Genomic DNA, 19,079 nt, shown 5'->3' with positions numbered 1-19,079 from the left:
AACAAGTTCCTAATTGAATTTCTGGTTGTGTGTTGAGTTATCCATCTGGTGTGTAACTAGGAATTCAGCCAGAGATTTTTTAAAAATTAGTACTATGTGTTGCTCCAGTTACACCATTGCACTTAGCTGATGTAAATATTCACTTGCATTCTGGTCTGTATCTTGATATCTTACTCTCAGTTACCTATCCACAATAGGTACAGGTCTGAGCAGGTTATTCTGTCTCTCTTCTTTTATCCACCCCTGTACTGGGATTGTCTTCCAGACTTTCTTGAGGTCTTGTAGCTGGTCACTATGCTATTCATTCATCCATAGGATGACAACTGTACCTTTGCGTTGTGCCATGAGTATTCTGGAGGTGTTGACACATTTACCGTATCCAGATTACTTGCTATACTGCTTACATGCAGAGCTGATCAAACATGCTAATACTCAAATGAACATCGTGGCAGGAGGATTGGAAGCAGGTTCCCAGATTTAGAGACATCTAGAAAAAGTCTACTAGCTCTTCTTATGTTACAAAATTGACAAGTTTTTGTGCACATTCCGAGAGCCAGAGATTCAGTCCTGCATATTATTCTGCTGTCAACAATTTTTTCACCTATCTTTTGTGAATAGGTTGGCTTAGCTTTTTTATCCATCAAGATTTATTTGGCAGAACTACATCCTTAGTTCTTTCAACTTCTAATACCTATCTCTTCTCGCTGCCAGAGGCCAAGAAGGTTGTTCTAGTTCTTCTGTGTCTGTACCCACCGATCTTAACAGCTATAACGTCTCGGCACTTCCCAGTGCTTCTTTCATAGTTGTCTGTGGGTGCTGTTTGAGTCTCTAGTTCGTGCCTCTGTTGGCTTGTAGTCCCTGAAAATTGTGTTTCATAAGGCTGTAATCTCAGCGATTTATATTATGCCAATACACTGTGTGTTCTGAGGATGGATTAACCTTATTTTGTGAGGCCCTGGAATAAGGTAGTCATTATAATGGATATGTAATTTCTGCCTGGCTGGCTAATGCTGTGAGGTGGGTAGTTGTCTGCAAAGCCAAAGGCTGAGGGTGGAGATCGCCACTGTGCCTCCTAGGAGAAAATCCCATCTGTGTCACCTTGAGCAAGCTGTACGGCCCCAGAACACTTCAGAGCAAGAGAACAATAAACAACCTCTGAGTACTCTGTACCTAGGAAACCCAGGAAAGGGTTGCCAAAAGTCTGAATTGATGGGAAACAGTTATAATTATTTTACAGTGGGGGCATGTCTTTCCGAGTTTCCAGCTCCCACTTCTCTCAAAATACAGTTGTGTCATTCTGCCGCTGAAACCCGCTAATTTATCTTGAACATTCCCTAAGCATCTTGAACATTTATCCTTCATAGGCCTTTTAGGTTAGACCAGTTTTCCTAATGTAGGAAGACTCCATAACTTTCCATTTGCCCTTCTGGGGCCAGGACGGATGAGATAAGCCCTCTCAGGTGTATAAGCCCTAACACTGTGAACACCCATCGAGCAGAGAGCTTAGCACTCCTCCTCTGTGTTGTCATATTCATCACAGTTTGAGTACCAGGTCCTAAGAGGAAAGACTGCTGCTTCTATAGGTTCAACAAAGTAAGAACCCTGGTAAATCTGGATTCTTTTTTTTTTTTTTTTTTAGTTTTTTTATTATATAAAATCCATCCATGTTGATCTAACATCGTGCCACCTGAGTACAACTTGTAAATCTGGATCCTTGCTTGCATGTAGTACCTGTATGCAAGTGGATCCCCTATGTATGTATGTATGTATGTATGTATGTATGTATGTATGTATGTATGTATGTATGTATGTATGTATGTATGTATGTATGTATGTATGTATGTATGTATGTATGTATGTATGTATGTATGTATGTATGTGCATATGCTTCCTTTCCAGACCTTGTGCAGAAATCATGAAAGATCCCACAGAGGAGGAGGTGTGGCTATGTGTTCCCCTCTATTATGATCCACACGATGAGGTTGAAGAACACTAGAATAAGACTCCTGTCTCTTCTCAGTGGTTTGCAAAGTAAATTCTAAATATTATATCATTTGCTTACCACTTAAAACTAAATTGCCACTACCTCAGTCATTTCAATCAATATTTCTACAAGACCTGTTGCAATATCTGCACCATTTTCGAGAGGTGTTTAATGGTTTGATCTATGTAAAGGAGCTACATGCTTGCAAACATTCATCACTATTCTTGACATTTGTTCCACATCCTGCTTCTGACAGAAGAATCCTTTAATTTCCCCTGTCCTGCTACACCTTTCCACTTGTTCACTTTTGTGTGATACACAGTGATCACTGTGAAGAAGTGCTGTCACTGGTTCTTCAGATGGTCATCCTAGCCATGGAACCTGGTCTTCCTGTCCCTGCAGCAGGTCTTGAATTATATTATTAAGACCACTATCTGAGTGAAATTATTCAATTGGCAGATAGCTTCACTTTGGGGTTTAAGCAGTGGAGCAAACGGGCTTTCTTTAAGATAGTTTGGAAGTGTTTCTCCACAGGCACAGATAGCCACTCAAAGAACCACAGTGAACAGGCAAAGAACCAGTCCTTATACTGATTCCATGTGTGCCTTTCTTCATATTGTTCCCCAGTGCAGAGAGAGGACAAAACTTAAACCGAGCTGGCAAAGCTGTCATAAGACTGGATAACGCTTTGCGTTGTTTAGTGGTCTCCCTAGAACCTTTGTTGATGGAAAGGAGAGAAATGTTGTAAACATAAGAAAAGGGAAAAAATGATTTGAAGCTGATAAAAAGATACTTTTTTTATGTTTATTGTGCCTAGAAAAATCATTTGTGCACCTTTTAAAAACGCTTTTTATCTTGAAAATGCTATGTGACCAGAATTGTGCACAGTTAAGTTTATAGAGCAGTAGTCTGCTTAAGGGTGGCATTCAACTGGCAAGATACTAAACTTTCTTACTGACAAATAAATGCTACTGACTACTGTCTGTAGTTCTGTGGCGGGAACCTTAAGTACGGTAATATGTCAGTGATGAACTTAATAGAAGAGGAAACAAGAAGATTTTTTAAAAACATTCTGTATGTCATGTTGGTATGTTGCTACTTCCCTAAGGAGTACAGGCTTGCATGAGGTCAATTACAGTTCAGAATAGCCATAGAGGAGGCTGTGTTGAGAGAGACACGAGAGCAAGTCCCCTTTTCAACACTCCAGCATTAGCAGCCCCGAGTTCTTCCATCTATTCAGAAGATTTGATCCTTGGGAGAAGAGATTGTAGTTTGACAGGTAAAGCAGGAAAAGCTCAAACATTCAATCTTAAAGGGAGTGTGAGAGGGTAGATGAGGGTGAGATGGATAATGAAAGGAACTGGTAGCAAAGAAAGGAGAAATTTTTACTCTTGAGTTACAAGAGGAATTCTGGGAGCTCTGAATGACAGAATAACAGCCACAAAGCAGAATTTAGGTTGAAAAAATCATCCATGTCTTCACCATTTTCAAATTGTAAAATAAGTGGGATACTCAAGAAGAAATGTCAGTGTGACACAGAGAAAGGATGGAAAAGAATCAGCAAAGTGAATGCAATGAAGCCATGAGGACAAATGGGACAACTTTGAACATGTGGTGGTGTTAACACCTGCTCATTAGTTTAGGAAAGGCAAAGCAAGAATCAGGTAAAAGCAGGAGAGAAAGAATGATGATTAGAACTAGCAGAGACAGGCGAGACAGGGGAAATAAAGGGTGGTTTCATAGGTGCCATGCTTGAACATTTGTTAAAGAGAAAAGCAGTTGAACTATAAGTAGGTTGAATCCATCTGATGAACTGAAAAGAAAAGATTGGAAGGAGTTGACTTTTTTAGTCCCTGGTACAAAATGTGTAGGAGTTTTAAGTGGGGAAAAAATACCTTCAGGGTTGCTGATTTTCAGTGGCTTCTACAAAAAAACACAATAAGAGCTTGCCAAATTGATAGCACTACTGTTTTACTATTAGGATTTATTTTGTATGTCTGGAAAAAAAACCAAAGTGTGAATTTGATACCAAAGCATTGTGATTATTTTCTTGGTCATACCAACATAGGGAAAGCCAGTTAACATCTGGAAGAAAAAAAAATCTAACTGCATTTCTTAGTCCCAGTTAAAGTAGGTCTATTGAATCAATGAAAGTTTGCTAATCCAACATTTATGTTAGATGTCAAATTAGACAGCCTTCTGTCAGATACACTTTAATTTGGATTCCTGCCATGAGCAGAAGGTTGAATTCAGTGGCCTTATAGGCCCTTTCCAACTCCATTGTGCTGTGATTCTCTCTGAGTTCCATGGATTCAGTGGAGCTCCTCTGGGTGGGATTAACTGTTGAATTTGAGCTCTTAGATCTGGCGTAGTAGTCGGTGAGCTATAAACGTGGCACCACCACCACCACCTTTGTTTTATAAACAATGAAATTATTTAGTGGAGGAAGAGATTTTCAGACATTGTGGTCCAAAACTACTAGGTGTTATAGAGGAAACATTATAGCACCCCAGTGAAAGGGTATGAGTTTTATAAGTGTATCCTATGTTCTGTATTTGCCAACTCCAGTTAAGAAGCATGTGATCTGTCTACTCAATTTTAGATATCCCTTGACAGGAATAGCTTAGATTTGTCATTTTCATCTATGTCAGGTTTCTGTAAACTGCATGTCCCCTTTTAATTAGCAGAAATGAATTCTTGCTGAACTAATTTTAAGTGGGTTTCCAGTAACCTAGACAAATATGGGCCATAACATTGAATTAAAAGTAGAATTACTCAAGAGAGGACTTGTGATATTTCAAGAAACCTATAAAAATAAAATAAATGTAAGCTAAAACAATACTGTACTGTAACACATTATAATAGAATAACTCAGACTTTTGCTGTTTGCAGATTGTGCATCCTGAAGCCTTCCTAGAGCTTATGCCTTACAAAATTTATCCTTGTTTGCACCTCCTACAAACGTTTTTCGTTAGGGTCTCCTCCTCTGCCTTCTGAATTGTAATGAGTCAGTGGCAGAATTTTTCTTTTGATGGTATGGATGGGACGTATTGCTGTTTCGATTAATGGATCTAAATAGGGAAGCTGTATCTACTGATTAATAAAAGATGCATTCAGTTTGTCTCACTAACCCCTGAGAAAGAGGTTTGTGGTGTGTCATGCAGGGGACAATGAGGTCCTCTTTGCTTCCATGAATAACTTGTGCATGGGGAGGATTTAGTCACAAAGGTCTGCACAGACTTATAGGGAGGTGAAAAGGTTACGGGCTTGGTGGGGGCATGGTTGGATGGGGAAAGAGGGGAGCAACATTTCCTCCTCCCCCTTTAAACTGCAATTCATTTTTTCTGAAATACTTGTGATTCCTTCCTTTCAGAAACAGATGACTATGCAGAGATCATAGATGAAGAAGATACTTACACAATGCCTTCAAGTAAGTACACTCGTTTGTTATGGAGGTTTCCATGCCCATGTCTTAAATGAATAAGAGAAGCAGTCTGACAAGCTATTTATCAAACATGTTTGCAGTTATATTATCTTGATCCTGCTGGCTTCAGTGGAGCTGCCATAGTTTTTCGGTATCTTGTAAGTCACATAGTGAATCCATTTAAAAATTAAAGAATGTTATATGGGCGAGATTCACATTTTGTTCTTTCCCATGTTTCATGAAAGAAAAGAAACAAACTATTACTGCCTTGCATAATTTAATGAATATCCTAATTACCTAGAAAGTGACTTAAGTGAATATTGGAAATGTACTTAGTAACCTAGATATTAAAATGCCTGAGAAGTTCTACACAATGTTATCTGGTGTTGGCTTTCCTGTTTCAGATACCAGAACGGTTGGATGCTTTTCCTAACGTAAAAATCTCCCTAGATGTATACAGACAGCACCATCAAGAAGCACTCTATTCTGAAACACATTTTTGTATGTGAAATTTTTGAGGAGAATATAGCCTTTAAAAAAGCAAAAAGCATGCTGCTTATATACCGCCCCATAGTGCTTCAAGCACTCTCTGGGCAATTTACAAGTTAATTATGCAGGCTACACATTGCCTCCCCCCAGCGAGCTGGGCACTCATTTTACTGACCTCAGAAGGATAGAAGGCTGAGTCAACCTTGAGCCGGCTACCTGGGATTGAACCCCAGGTCGTGAGCACAGTTTTGGCTGCAGCACAGCGGTTTAACCACTGCACCATGAGGCTCTTTAACCTCCTGTCTGTAGTCTGAAATACAGTACTACCTTCCCTCTGGTGATACATAGCACCACACTTAGGGAAATTCTGGTTGCTTCCTTATTTCTAAAGTCCTGCAACAGGATGCTGTGACGTTGAACAGCTCCTCTTGAGGACTCTAGTCACTCTGTTCTCTGTGCCCCAGCCCACATTCCAAGGCCATTGCACATACTGTATCACCATTCGGACATGTTGGTGTTTTGGCCCCCATGGTCCCTTCCACCCTTCTTAAACATATTGCTGTAAAAGCAAAGCATGGCTGCTTATATAACAGCCCAAAGAGTTTAAAGTATTCTCTGGCCAGTTTACAGTTTAATTATGCAGGCTACACATTGACCCTCCTGCCCAGCAAGTTGGATACTCAATCTATTGACCTTGGAAGGATGGAAGGTTGAGTGAATCTCGAGTCAGCTACCTGGGATTGAACCTGAATCATGAACAAAGATTTGACTGCAGCTTAACCACTGTGCCACAAGTCACCTGTACTTCTGTAGATTTCAGGTTTCCCCTGGGCCTGTTTATTCCTTCCTCTTGATCCTATGGACTTGTGTGCATTCAGTGGGATTTTGACACCCCCTTTAAACAGTAGATGTACCAAAACACAGTTCAAATAAGAATTTTCTTTTGACATTATCTTCAAACAGTATAGGATACAGGGAAGAGACATTCTGGTCTTCCAGATCTTCTGACAGAATTAGCGTGCTGATAGAATTAACGTTTAAACACTGGGAAGGTTTTAGACCCCATACTCTGAAAAAAGAAAAGGTGCTTTATAGGAATAATTATCTTTAGGGACACACTATTAATGAATAATGAATAATATAGGGGATGTGGTGGCGCTGTGGGTTAAACCGCAGAAGCCTGTGCTGCAGGGTCAGAAGACCAAGCAGTTGTAAGTTCGAATCCACGCGACGGAGTGAGCTTCCGTCACTTGTCCCAGCTCCTGCCAACCTAGCGGTTCGAAAGCATGCAAATGTGAGTAGATAAATAGGGACCACCTCGGTGGGAAGGTAACAGCGTTCCGTGTCTAAGTCGCACTGGCCATGTGACCATGGAAGATTGTCTTCAGACAAATGCTGGCTCTATGGCTTGGAAACGGGGATGAGCACTGCCCCCTAGAGTCGAACATGACTGGACAAAAATTGTCAAGGGGAACCTTTAACCTTTACCTTATTAATGCATAATATGAATGTATCAATCTTGCTGAAACTAAGTAGGTCTTGGTTTAATGAGTGTCTGAATGAAAGCTTCAGTTCAGTGCATGGCTCAATTCAGGCTCAAAACAACATTCCTCTCTCTCCAAGCCCCTGTTCCTTTGCATGGTTAGGAGAGGATATCAAAAGCTCCGTGTTGAGGTTTGAATTGCAGTTCTCCATTAGTTCTGCATTTGGAAGAGTATGGTGTATTATGAGTGTCATGGTTCCAGGGCAGATTTGATTTAAATCATGATTTAAATTTTAAAAACTGGATTTTTAAAAATGATTTTAAAATGTTTGAAATTTTTTTGAAATTTACTTTTTTGAAATTTACACGATGATTTAAATTGATTTTTTTTAAAAAATCATTGATTTTAATCCACTTTGTGTAGTTCAAAGAAACCGATATCTGAAAATACCACTATATAACAACTACAGTGTCCAGAGCTCAAATAGTAATTTCAAATAGTGGTGGGCAACTTGGGTTCTCAGCACCTTTAACCATTGACTGTGCTGGCCAGGTTGATCAGAGTTCTGGACAACCACAGGTTGCCTACCCTTGGTTTTAAAACAATAGATTTTAAGATTTAATTATTTCTTCCTTACCTGTAAAAAGGAAAGGGAAAACAATGTGTTAACTGGAGTTCATGATTGTTGCTGATGTACAGTATGTGAGTTGTTTGGCCGCTATTTATGAACATTAATGAGACAGTTTGCAGCACATATATGTAATAATAACAACCTGATCTTGAGGCTGTTATATTTTCCAAATAAAGGCTGGGATAGAGGTAATGGATCATGACTGTACCTTTCCAGTGTTAGGGAAATTACTGCGCAAAGCAACATAGATTTTATACACTGGGGAGCTCACACTAACTTCATATATGAAGTCTATGTGTGCTTGGTTTTATAACTACTAGAATTTTTTTCCCAAATGTATTCTGAATTTAAACAAGCAATTTCTAAGCAAGTGTTTGATTTTTCTCTTAATTGCACTGCAGAAAGCTATGGAATAGATGAAGGTAACAGGAGATCCTTTAATAATCTCTGTGCTTGCAACTTTTGAATGATGTGTTTTAAAAAAAGGACTGTTGACTTTGTATTAATAAAGTGTCCATTGGTTTAACTGTGTACAATTAAGCCAATATATTTGATAGCTTTGGGATTTTAAAGAGGAAAATGCATTGTTCCACTAGGCACTTCAAGCACATTTCTGTAGCATCAGCCATTCTTGGGTTTTGCTTTGTTTTTTTTACAAGTGGCGTAATGTTCTGGCATAAGACTTATAATAATTATGAATCATATAAAATATTGCTTCCATTGGAAACAAAAAAGACACCAAGTTTCCAAATAAATATTTCATATCAGTTATGGAAACAAAATCATTTTGATTGGAAATGGAGCATACGAGAAAGCCACTGTTTTTCCTAGGAACAAGCAGGTTGGAAAATAAGCAGTTAATGAACATTTCCTATGTCAATGTTATCTTAAATATATATAGATTATTATGTTAACAATAATTTAAGCCAACTGTATTATTTAGAAGTACATTTTATGCCCTGCTTGGTTTCCCATTTGTCTGTGCACCTCTTTAAAAAAACACCTCTTGGCTGACTTTCTAATTAACAGTGCAGTCCTATGCATGTTTACTTGTGTTCTGTGGAATACAGTATGCATAGGATTGCTGCCTCAAATGCAGAAAATACCGGCTAGTGGGAGACTCTTAAATATACTGTTTGCAGAGGTTAACACATATAATCTGGACTACTTGCATTTTTCCATGTGGTCTTCTAGATCATAATCCAATTGTTGTTTTAATTAATTTATTTCATTAATATAACTAAACACACCAGAACTAATTCAGTATGTCTAGATTCCACAGCATCCTTTCCAGGATTTTCATTAGAACAGTTGTTTAAGAGGATTCCACGGTGCAGATGGTATTTCTATAGATTGTGCGTGTTGACTTCTAATCTGTTTTTCAACTGCCAGTCATTTTGTGGGAGTTTACTTTTGAAATTTTGAGGATCTTGTGGATTATCTAAATTCAAAGCTTTTCCATCATGGATTGACATTTAAATGCATTGTGTTCTGATAGCCAGGGATTATGAGATTCAGAGAGAACGGATTGAACTGGGACGTTGCATCGGTGAAGGGCAATTCGGAGATGTTCATCAAGGTGTTTATGTGACCCCAGTAAGTATTCTCAGTACTCACATATAGTTTCAATACTGTGGCCTAGGGTCTGCTGAAAACTCTCACATTTCCTGCAAATGTGTTGTGTGGATGTATCTGCTGTCTTCCCTGGTACAAAGTAAGCGAACTATGAACTACCATAATTGCTGGAGCCTTCTCTCTGTTCTATCTGCTCACCTTGGTAGTGAAAAACCACATTTTCTAATGTGCTGCTGCATCTCTAGTAGGATGGATTAGCTATGTGAAACCTTCAATATTTTTCCTTAATGTTTTGAGAAGCTTTGGATATCTTTTATTAAATTAGTAACAGTGAGAAAATGTACTTGCAGGATCATTTAGAAACATAGAAACATATATTATTGTAGTGATTGGGCATTGTGTGCCATTTTCCCACTGTCCAAAAAAGAAAAAAAATGACATTAGATACTCGCAGTTTGGTGAATTTGGTTTATCTTATTTGTGTTGCCACATGGGCGAAATTCTATCGGTGCAGTTCTGCTGGCATAAATTGGGTCAGGGCACTGGAAAAAATTAATTTAACTTAATTTAAAATGTCCTATATCTTTTCCCATCACCATTTCTGCTTTGGAGGCTCCCTAGGGCTCTCTTTGGCCCTGAGGAATCCTTTGTGAACCTCGGAACATGGGAGGAAGATTTCAAAGAGAGTCAAAAATTGGGTCATGTGCCATGGTTTTAGAAGATAATAGCATCAGTGCACTTGAATTGAACTGGATGAATTCATACAAAATTGTACTTTAGCATAATTTTTGGAAGGGTTTTTTTTGTTCTCGTTCCAATTAAGTGAATGTGTGATGATGTTTGTTTGCCCAATATGGGATTTATGTCTTGCAGGAGAACCCTACCATGGCGGTTGCAATCAAAACATGTAAAAACTGCACCTCGGACAGCGTGAGAGAGAAGTTCTTACAAGAAGCCTGTAAGTCATAAAAGTGTCTTCCTCTTGCTAACCTTTTAGTAGGCTTAGAATGTACAACTTACAGTGTGTGGGACACAGAATGTAAGATGCTGCCACAGTCTGGACATTTCTGATCTAAGAGATTAGAAGGCAAAAGTCATGTCTGAGTATCAGAGTACATCACAGAGAATAGTTTATTACCATCATATATATGATTCTGCATTATTTCTCTTGCTCACAATCCCATCCAGTTAAATAACATTTTTGTCAAATCCTGCTGCCTTTATAAAGGCTCCTCCTAACATAAATCAATAGCACTCTTTTGAACCCATAATTTTCCGCTATGGGAGATATCTGGTGTACAGAAGGCACACTGGTGAGACTCAACGGGAGGTTACTTGCTCAAGACCCAGATGATGGGGTCGAACTTGGAAGCCAGAATCCATGCTTGTAGGCTACGTGAGTCAGCTCTGCTGGTCAAAGAGTCTTCAGGCCAGTGCCACATATTCCAGCTTGCAGCTAGTGCAAGGAATTTCCACATGGTGAGTGGCCTTGGCCAATTCACATTTGAGATGCAGAATCCTGTTGGTGTGGTAGTCCTTCATTTAACAGCTCCCATAATGCAATGCATGTGCTTGTGACAACAGTGTTAATGCCAGTAAAATGGTTCAGAGGAAAGAGATGGGAGATGGATATTACTTGTATGTACAGCCAGGAGATCTAACGCAGGTCCAAGCTTATTTCTCTGGAATTTTAGAGAGGGAAACCCCCCCCCCCCCCCAAATTCCACTTGATTCTTAAGGGATGGTTTTGTGAGTTGGGGTAAAAGATATGAAAGCTGTAGCCATTAACATTCTAAATATGCTAATCACAACAAATAAGTTAGTGAATATTTAGAAACTGTAACTTATCCCCACTCAAACATGAAAACTCATTGGGAGTGTTAATGCTAATACAACTCCTTAGATATCTCCTATGCCTTGAAAACTCTATTAGGATGCAACTTGATGGCGCATAACAGCAGCACCACTAAATCATGATAATTATTGAGTTGATTCTGACTTAACTATGAGTATTTCCAGAGTTTTCTTGGTTTAGAATACTCAGAAGTGGTTTACCAGTTTTGGAGTCCTCTAGGACCACATAGCTGCCCAAGGCTACACTGGCTAGCTAGTCTTCAACATTCCCTGTAATGTTTCAGTCCATACAAAGTACATTTGTATTACCATCTTAGAAATAACTCAGTTATTGCACATATATTCTGCATGTCATTTCAAAAACATCCATGTTGAAAGAATCTAGCCACTCTTCTGGTATTAGGTAAATGCCCATTAATTATTGAGAGCTGGGGTTTTGTTTATTTAGATTTCTGTAACACTATATGTGCTGCTAATTTCATTAGTGTGTTTATTACAGGTATGTAGCAATTCATTTCCATAAATGTGCATTTTGTAGTTGATTGTCATTATTGGATTTGAATCATACGCCCTGGGGTCAATCAGTTAGACGTATATATAGATTTATGTGCAGTCTTGTTCCTCTATGTGATCTTAGAGAGTAACAGGTTGCCGTTACACTTACCTTGCTACACACAGCCTTTCAGTTTCTGTATACATACATGATTGGTATGTGGTAAGATTTTTGTGGTGCAGATTCTTCTTCCCGCACATCCCAGGAACATTGAATTGAAGAGTGTCTTCCAGATGGAGAGACTTCTCCTTCATTTTAGGATGGTGGCCTGTATTATGAAGTTGTGTTAAAGCTGCCAGATTATGTATAGTATTTCCCCAAACTGTAAACCATGGTGGCTAGAGTCTCAATAATATAGCAGACCTTCCTCTATTTTTGCAGTTCTTTATCTGGGAGGGGGAAAAGCATGGCCCTCTGATCAGTGGCAGAGCACATGGTTTGAATGCTGAAGATCTCAGGATCAAACCCCATCATCTCCAGTTAAGGCAAGGGAAGAATCTTGCCTGAAACCTGGAAGACTGCTGCTAGCCAATGCTAGCAATGCTAGCTTCAATGGATCAAGGGTCCAACTCTTTATACGGCTGCTTCCTGTGTCTGCCTTTCTCGCTCCCAATATGCCTAGTATTTGAAGTGACTCAGTGTGTAATTATTGCATGCAAAAGGGAAGGCTTTGGCTTTGTTGCAGTGGTATTTGTCTTCTGGTCTTACCTTGATGTTTGATTAGGGATCTGCAGCATTAATCAGATATTTTACTTGTTTGTCTGAATTGGTGTTTTGTGCAGGTGCCTATGCACATGCTTTTATGGATCTTCTGGATGATCACTTAGAAAACAGGGAGTAATTAAGTCAAGGATCACTAAAAATGAATACATTAGAATTTCATTTTTTAACATCTACAATGGTTCTTAACCTTTGGTACTCAGGTGTTTTTGAACTGCAACTCCCAGAAACCCCAGCCAGCATAGCTGATGGTGAAGGCTTCTGGGAGTTGCAGTCCAAAAACATCTGAGTAACAAAGGTTAAGAACCAGTGAACAGATTATACCTTGGGAAGAAATAGGCATTGCCTTATCACCAAACTTGAGTGAGTGAGTGAGTGAGTACTTACTTACGTACTTACGTACTTACGTACGTACCCTGTTTCCCTGAAAATAAGACAGGATCTTATATTAATTTTTGCTCCAAAAAACGCACTAGGACTTATTTTCAGGGGATGTTTTATTTTTTTTCATGTACAACAATCTATGTTTAGTCAAATACAGTCATGCCATCTTATTCTGGTTGCTGCACAAGGGTGGATTAGTTTTGGGGTAGGGCTTATATTATGAGCATCCTGAAAATTCATACTAGGGCTTATTTTCAGGTTAGGTCTTATTTTAGGGGAAACAGGGTAATTAAATAAGTGTGTTTATTATATCTTACACCATTGAAAGACAATATTTGAAGTTGGAAACAATGAGTGTACAACGGTGGTTAACATAATTAAAATATATTATTTAAAGCTAAGAACAATGAGTATAGGGGCACCTTACATCATTGAAAGATAATATTAGAGCTAAGAACAATAAGTATACAGTTTTTTAAAATGCCACTCTGAGATATGGAAAATACAAAATGGAAACTACAAGTAATACTAAAAATCCAATCATAGCAGTAATGCATAATGCACTATGGTGGTAAGGAATTGTTTATAATGCCTAGATTGTGCCCCCACTTCTCATTTCCTCTTGTCTATGTAGACCGTAACTCAGTTCTAACTCTCCTCTTTTGGTGAAAGTCATACAGTGTCTCTAACTAAATAGTAAATTCATATATAAAGCTAAAATGCCTGCTGCTGGTTCTTTCAAGTATTAATGTGTATGAAATGAAGGTCTTCGCCATTGTGAAGAAAGCCAGACTGGTGATGGATGTTACCTGACAGGAGTATTTGATGCATGTAGGCACTCTACCAGCAATGATGTCTGAAACAGAAGGGTTTTGTAAATCTTCACCCCCATAGCATTTGTAGGGGGAAGTTTGGGAAAGCCAATTTAATGCAAACTTTAGAACTTGGTTTTGGGCCAAACGTATTTGGGGAAGGGGTGCTTACCAACATGATAGTGGCTTTTCCCTTTCTCTAAGCAGTGTAATGTCTGCATAGCTCTGCCAACGGTTTTGATGAAGAGAGGAGCAGTGCTCTGGCTGCTTCATCCTCAGAGTGTTCGTGGAAGGATGCTACTGTAGATGTGCCAGGGTCATTCAAGATCTCCGGGGAGAAAACATGGTGGGTGGATAAAAACACATTTTTGCTTTCCTTTAATTTTTTTTTTTTTTTTTAAAGGGGAGAAGGGAGTCTCACACACACCAAACCGTTTTGGCAACAAATCGGTTTTGGCAACAAATCACCCTCAAACATGTGGCCTGCTTCTTGCTTTAGTGATTTCTGAAACTCTCCCACCCTCTAGTTTGAATGAAACAAGAATTAAAAGGTCGCTTTTTGCCCTACTGGCTATTAGTCTATTTTTGTATGGATTTTGAAGATGACTTACGTCTGGGTTGCTTAATAAAGTATCTACTCCCATATAAACTTAGTTGGCATCGTCTGGAAATTAATCCCTATAATATATTGGAAGCTTCCCATGAAGGGATTCCTTCTCCATGGAAAACTGGAATTATTGGGAAGACTGGAAGAAAATCTTTTGAAATCCTTTATCTTTTGAAATTAGTGAAACGCTTTCTAAGATAAAATTTTGCTCACGAAGAGTAAAAATAGTGTGCTTATGTAAGGCAACAGCATATTTACAGAATAAAAATTCCTGTGTATACTGTAGGTGTATACAGTAGGACTCCGTATCTGCAAGACTGGTATCTCATCATCATAGGCATCCTTCAGTCTCAAGAGACTATGGTAACATGCTCTGAATCGAGGAGTGTCCTCTCCAGAGCATGAAGCCCGGGTAAGGTAAAATGGAGTATAGGCTGTTACCCAAGCAGCAGATCCCCCCTCTCCACATTGCTGAAATGTGTGGTATCGCTTATCTGCAGTCTGAAAATATTAAAAACATTAAAAAGAAAAAAAAACTCACAGAAAGTATGTATTGTCAAGATGTATTTACCAGAACTGGCCAATAGAGGGAGCCAGTTCTGGCTTTACAGTACATGGTGAAAATACTTTTTTCTGGATTTTTTTTCTTTTACCATGCTATGCATTTGCTTTTTATTTGCAGTTTTCAGCATCCGGGGGGGGGGGGGGGGCTGGAAAACAATCCCCCATGGATATGCGGGTCCTGCTGTACAACGTGAACAGTCTAAGATACATTTCTACATCCAAGTGGGTACAGGTAGAGTTTTGAGAGCAGAGCGCAGGGACTTAGTTTTCTTTTGTGTCGCTCCTTGATACAATCAAGTGGTATTTCCTGTAGATGGACATAGTAGAAGCTAGTACTGTAAATTCATTGTCACTTTGCTTGTTCAGAATTAAAGCTGCTGCCCTTAGAGACTTACTTTGTAATATATCCGTAGATTATTTCTGACTAGAACTATACAGGACTGAGTAAGATATTTTTTCATTCTCTGTATGTGTCTCTGTGTGTGTATAACTGCTGGATAGCTCAGTGGGTGAGATATCTGGCTGTGGAGCCAGAGGTTGGGAGTTCGATTCTCCAGCGTGCCTCCTTGAGAGGGGCTGGGCTCGATGATCCATAGGGTCCCTTCCAGCTGTGCAGTTCTAAAGTTATTCAGAAGTTATAAAATTTCCCTCGCACGGAAAAATTTACCATAACGTAAACGTTTTGGAAATGTCGTATCTCCATCTCCATTGGCAATCAGTAGCCCATTGCTTATTCCTGGCTTTTTAAAAAGTGGAATGTGTTGTCATTTCTCCATTTAGGGCTATTTAAGTACATAATTGTATTGTGTCCTTTTTTAAACAGGCTGTTAATTCTGAAGTGTCCCAACATATAGGTTAGATTTGTGCTGTTTGAAGGCTGCTGATACTGTATTGCATTTGGCCCCAGATATTTTGATATGTGGTTTATTTTGTCTTTGCTGTTTTCTGATATTGAGCTTTGGCTTTGAGAATTGATTGGGTTGAAAAGCTGATTTTTTAGTCATCAAATATACATAACTGATAAACAGCTGAAGAACAGAGTGGCAAAAGCGACCGGCCATTCACATCTGGATTGCAGAACATCTTACAATGCGTTCATGAGGGGAGCAAACTGGCACACATATAGCATGTTGTAGACTTGTTTGTACACATGTTGTGTTTTTACAGGCTGCTTGAATGTTTTTGCACCAAGGTAGCCCGTATGATTATTGATGAAATGTTTTAGTGCAATCTCTTTAGATTCTGAAGACTTGATGTTGCTTAATAAGCATAACCCCTGAAAAGTAAAACTTGATTTAGCAGTTCTTTAAAATGTAGGTGTCTATTTCACTCATAACGTTTCAGTAAATGATTTAAATTGACAATAGTACACATAATTTATAATAGCTACAAAAACAGAAGTAGTCAAGATAAAACGGCTGCTTTAATGTATGTTCTTGGAATGTTTCTGTGTATGTCATCAGATAAAAGGGTGATATTCTAGATTCTACTAAAGAATGCCATCTCTTCCACAGCATGATTAAATAGATGCGCATTTCATTGTGCGCAAGCTGTTACTGCTATGTGTTGAAGCTGATAGTAATTATGCTCATAACAAATAATATCTGATATAAAACCAAAGTACCAAAATATTTCTTGTGAATACTATATGCAAGTCAGTGCATGTGTTCCTACGCTAACTGCTATAACATAATCATGTATCTGTCTGCTTAGTGAACCACTTTTTCTTCCTTTATTATAATGAATGAATTATTCATAAATACTATGAATGGATAGGAGAGCTAAAGCTCTAACAGGTATGAAAGGCTGCAATACAGCTCTCTGGGCCTTCATCACTATCAGGTATAATTTTAATTTTCTACAGTTTTCCAGTTTGCAGTTTAGCTGAGATTTTGTATGCTGCAGTACATAGTTTAGAGCTGGTGAAAGACATTAACTGAAGACAATAAATTAGCTCACCCTGTGCATTGTTCTAACAAGTGTAACACTTCCTAATTTTCTAGGTATGATTGTGGGGACTCCATGAGCTTGTATACCATATTTTTCCGTATATAAGACACAACTTTTTCCTAAAATCATTACACTAATAATTGAGGGGCATCTTTTACAAGAAATTAAGCTGAGAACACGGAGAGAACAAAACAGCCCATACCTCGCCTCTGTAAATAGGCTTCCTTGAATCACGAGGCTTAACTTCCTACAGTCAGGAAATTTAGCTTCCTCCAATCACGAGCTTTATGGAACTGATATCAGCTGATGCTGTAGAAACCAATTGGAACACACCTCATTGGAGGTAGTGCCTGCAGGCTCAGATTCAACAGGGACTTCTAATGTCCAAGCATTAGTAGCCGAGAAGCTGAATACCCAAAGCTATATTTTCTTAATTTTGGGGTTAGAAAGGGGGGGGTGTTTTATAAACAGGCATGTCTTATAAATGGAAAAATACAGTACTCTTTTCCCTTTCTTTATAGCAGGGACAATGCTGCTGCTTCATAGTCACTTGTGCATTTACACATGAGTTCTGCAGTTGTGAGGAGGCCTGTTTCAGAAACTTCTTACCATCCCTTTCTTTTAGTAGAATCACAGAATCATAGAATAATGAATTTGGAAGGGGCTTGTAAGGCCATTGAGTCCAGCCTCTTGCTCAAGGCAGGAATCCAAATGCAGAGATAGGTTCCATTCTTGTACTGCTCTAACAGGAAATTTTTCCTGATATTCAACTGAAGTCTGATTTCCTGTAACTTGAGCCCATTGTTGTGTGTCCTTAACTTGGAGATGATCAAGAACAGATCCTGCCTCTCCTCAGTATAACAAACTTTCAAGTATTTGAAAAGTGCTATCCTATCTCCCCTCAGTCTTCTTTTCTCAAGGCTAAACCTGCCCAGTTCTTTCAATCTCTCCTCCTAGGGTTTGGTTTCCAGCCCCCTGATCATCCTTGTTGCCCTCCCCTGAATTTCTTCCCACTTGTCAGCATCTGTGACAACCCCAGACCTACTGGGATATACCACAGTTTCACTAAGCTGCCACCAACCATTCCCTGTAAGGAGTCACACAGACCAGGAATGGATTTTTAACAAATAAAGGAATAAGGTTTATTTAAATCACACACAGGGAAAATAAAATGATCAAGTGAATAAGATACAGTAACGTGGCTTAGTCTCAATCATACATACACCAGTTGGGTTCACACAGAACACCTTTCAATAAAGCACAGACCCTGAACCTATCAGTTCTGGCTACCCATACAGACACCTGAACCTATCAGGTTGGTACTGACTGACACACAGTAGTACCCTGTCTGACACACAGACTCCCACTCCAGCTTCTTCTCTCAGCTCTCCTTCAGCTCTCTCCTAACTTCTCCACACACGCTCCACATATATATACAGTACAGCCCCTCCTCCTGATGTCCCGCCTTCCACTCCCCATAGGATGGAACTTTCCCTCCAAACCCATGACAGACAGGTAACATCAGTGCTGTATGTAACAGCATCCTTCTTTAAGTGTGGTGTCCAGAACTGGACACAGTACTCAAGATGAGGTCTAACAAGTAATGAATATAAAGGAGTTAGTATCTTGTGGGATTTGGAGACTATACTTCTGTTAATGTCGCCTAAGATAGCATTTGCCTCTTTTTCTGGCATCTTCAGAGGACAGGAGTCAGAACTCTGTCTGTGCTCTGGTGTAGTGTGTGGAATAGGGTATTTGTAGCTGTGAGATCAGCTTTTTGTCCTTTTCAGGAGATTGGGTGATTATGGTGATCACACACTACACCAGAACACAGACAGAGTTCTAACTCCTGTCCTCTGAAAATGTCAGCCACAGAGACTGGTGAAATGTTAGGAAGAAAAACCTTCAGAACATGGCCAAACAGCCCAAAAAACTTACAACAATCATCGGATACTGGCCGTGAAAGCCTTTGAGAATACCTATCTAGAATGTTTTGAATTTTGTTTCTATCTTCCAGGGTATTACCTAGTCCATCCAATTTTGTTCCA

General features: G+C 39.1%; 1 protein-coding gene across 11 annotated transcripts in view; it reads left to right on the top strand.

The window, feature by feature from the left end:
* PTK2 (protein tyrosine kinase 2) overlaps positions 1 to 19,079 on the top strand; it is a 256,954-nt gene that overhangs the window by 170,223 nt on the left and 67,652 nt on the right. For 8 of the 11 annotated variants that reach the window (XM_078391686.1, XM_078391688.1, XM_078391687.1 and 5 more), the window contains 4 exons: positions 5,358 to 5,414; positions 8,414 to 8,434; positions 9,511 to 9,608; positions 10,461 to 10,545. In XM_078391686.1, the coding sequence (XP_078247812.1) occupies positions 5,358 to 5,414; positions 8,414 to 8,434; positions 9,511 to 9,608; positions 10,461 to 10,545 (261 nt within the window). The remainder of the gene's footprint in view (positions 1 to 5,357; positions 5,415 to 8,413; positions 8,435 to 9,510; positions 9,609 to 10,460; positions 10,546 to 19,079) is intronic. The other 3 variants (XM_078391684.1, XM_078391683.1, XM_078391679.1) reach the window with 1 other exon arrangement.

Source organism: Pogona vitticeps, chromosome 4, assembly GCF_051106095.1.
Source record: "Pogona vitticeps strain Pit_001003342236 chromosome 4, PviZW2.1, whole genome shotgun sequence".
Lineage (NCBI taxonomy): Eukaryota > Metazoa > Chordata > Lepidosauria > Squamata > Agamidae > Pogona > Pogona vitticeps.
This window is presented reverse-complemented; position numbering and strand designations above follow the sequence as displayed.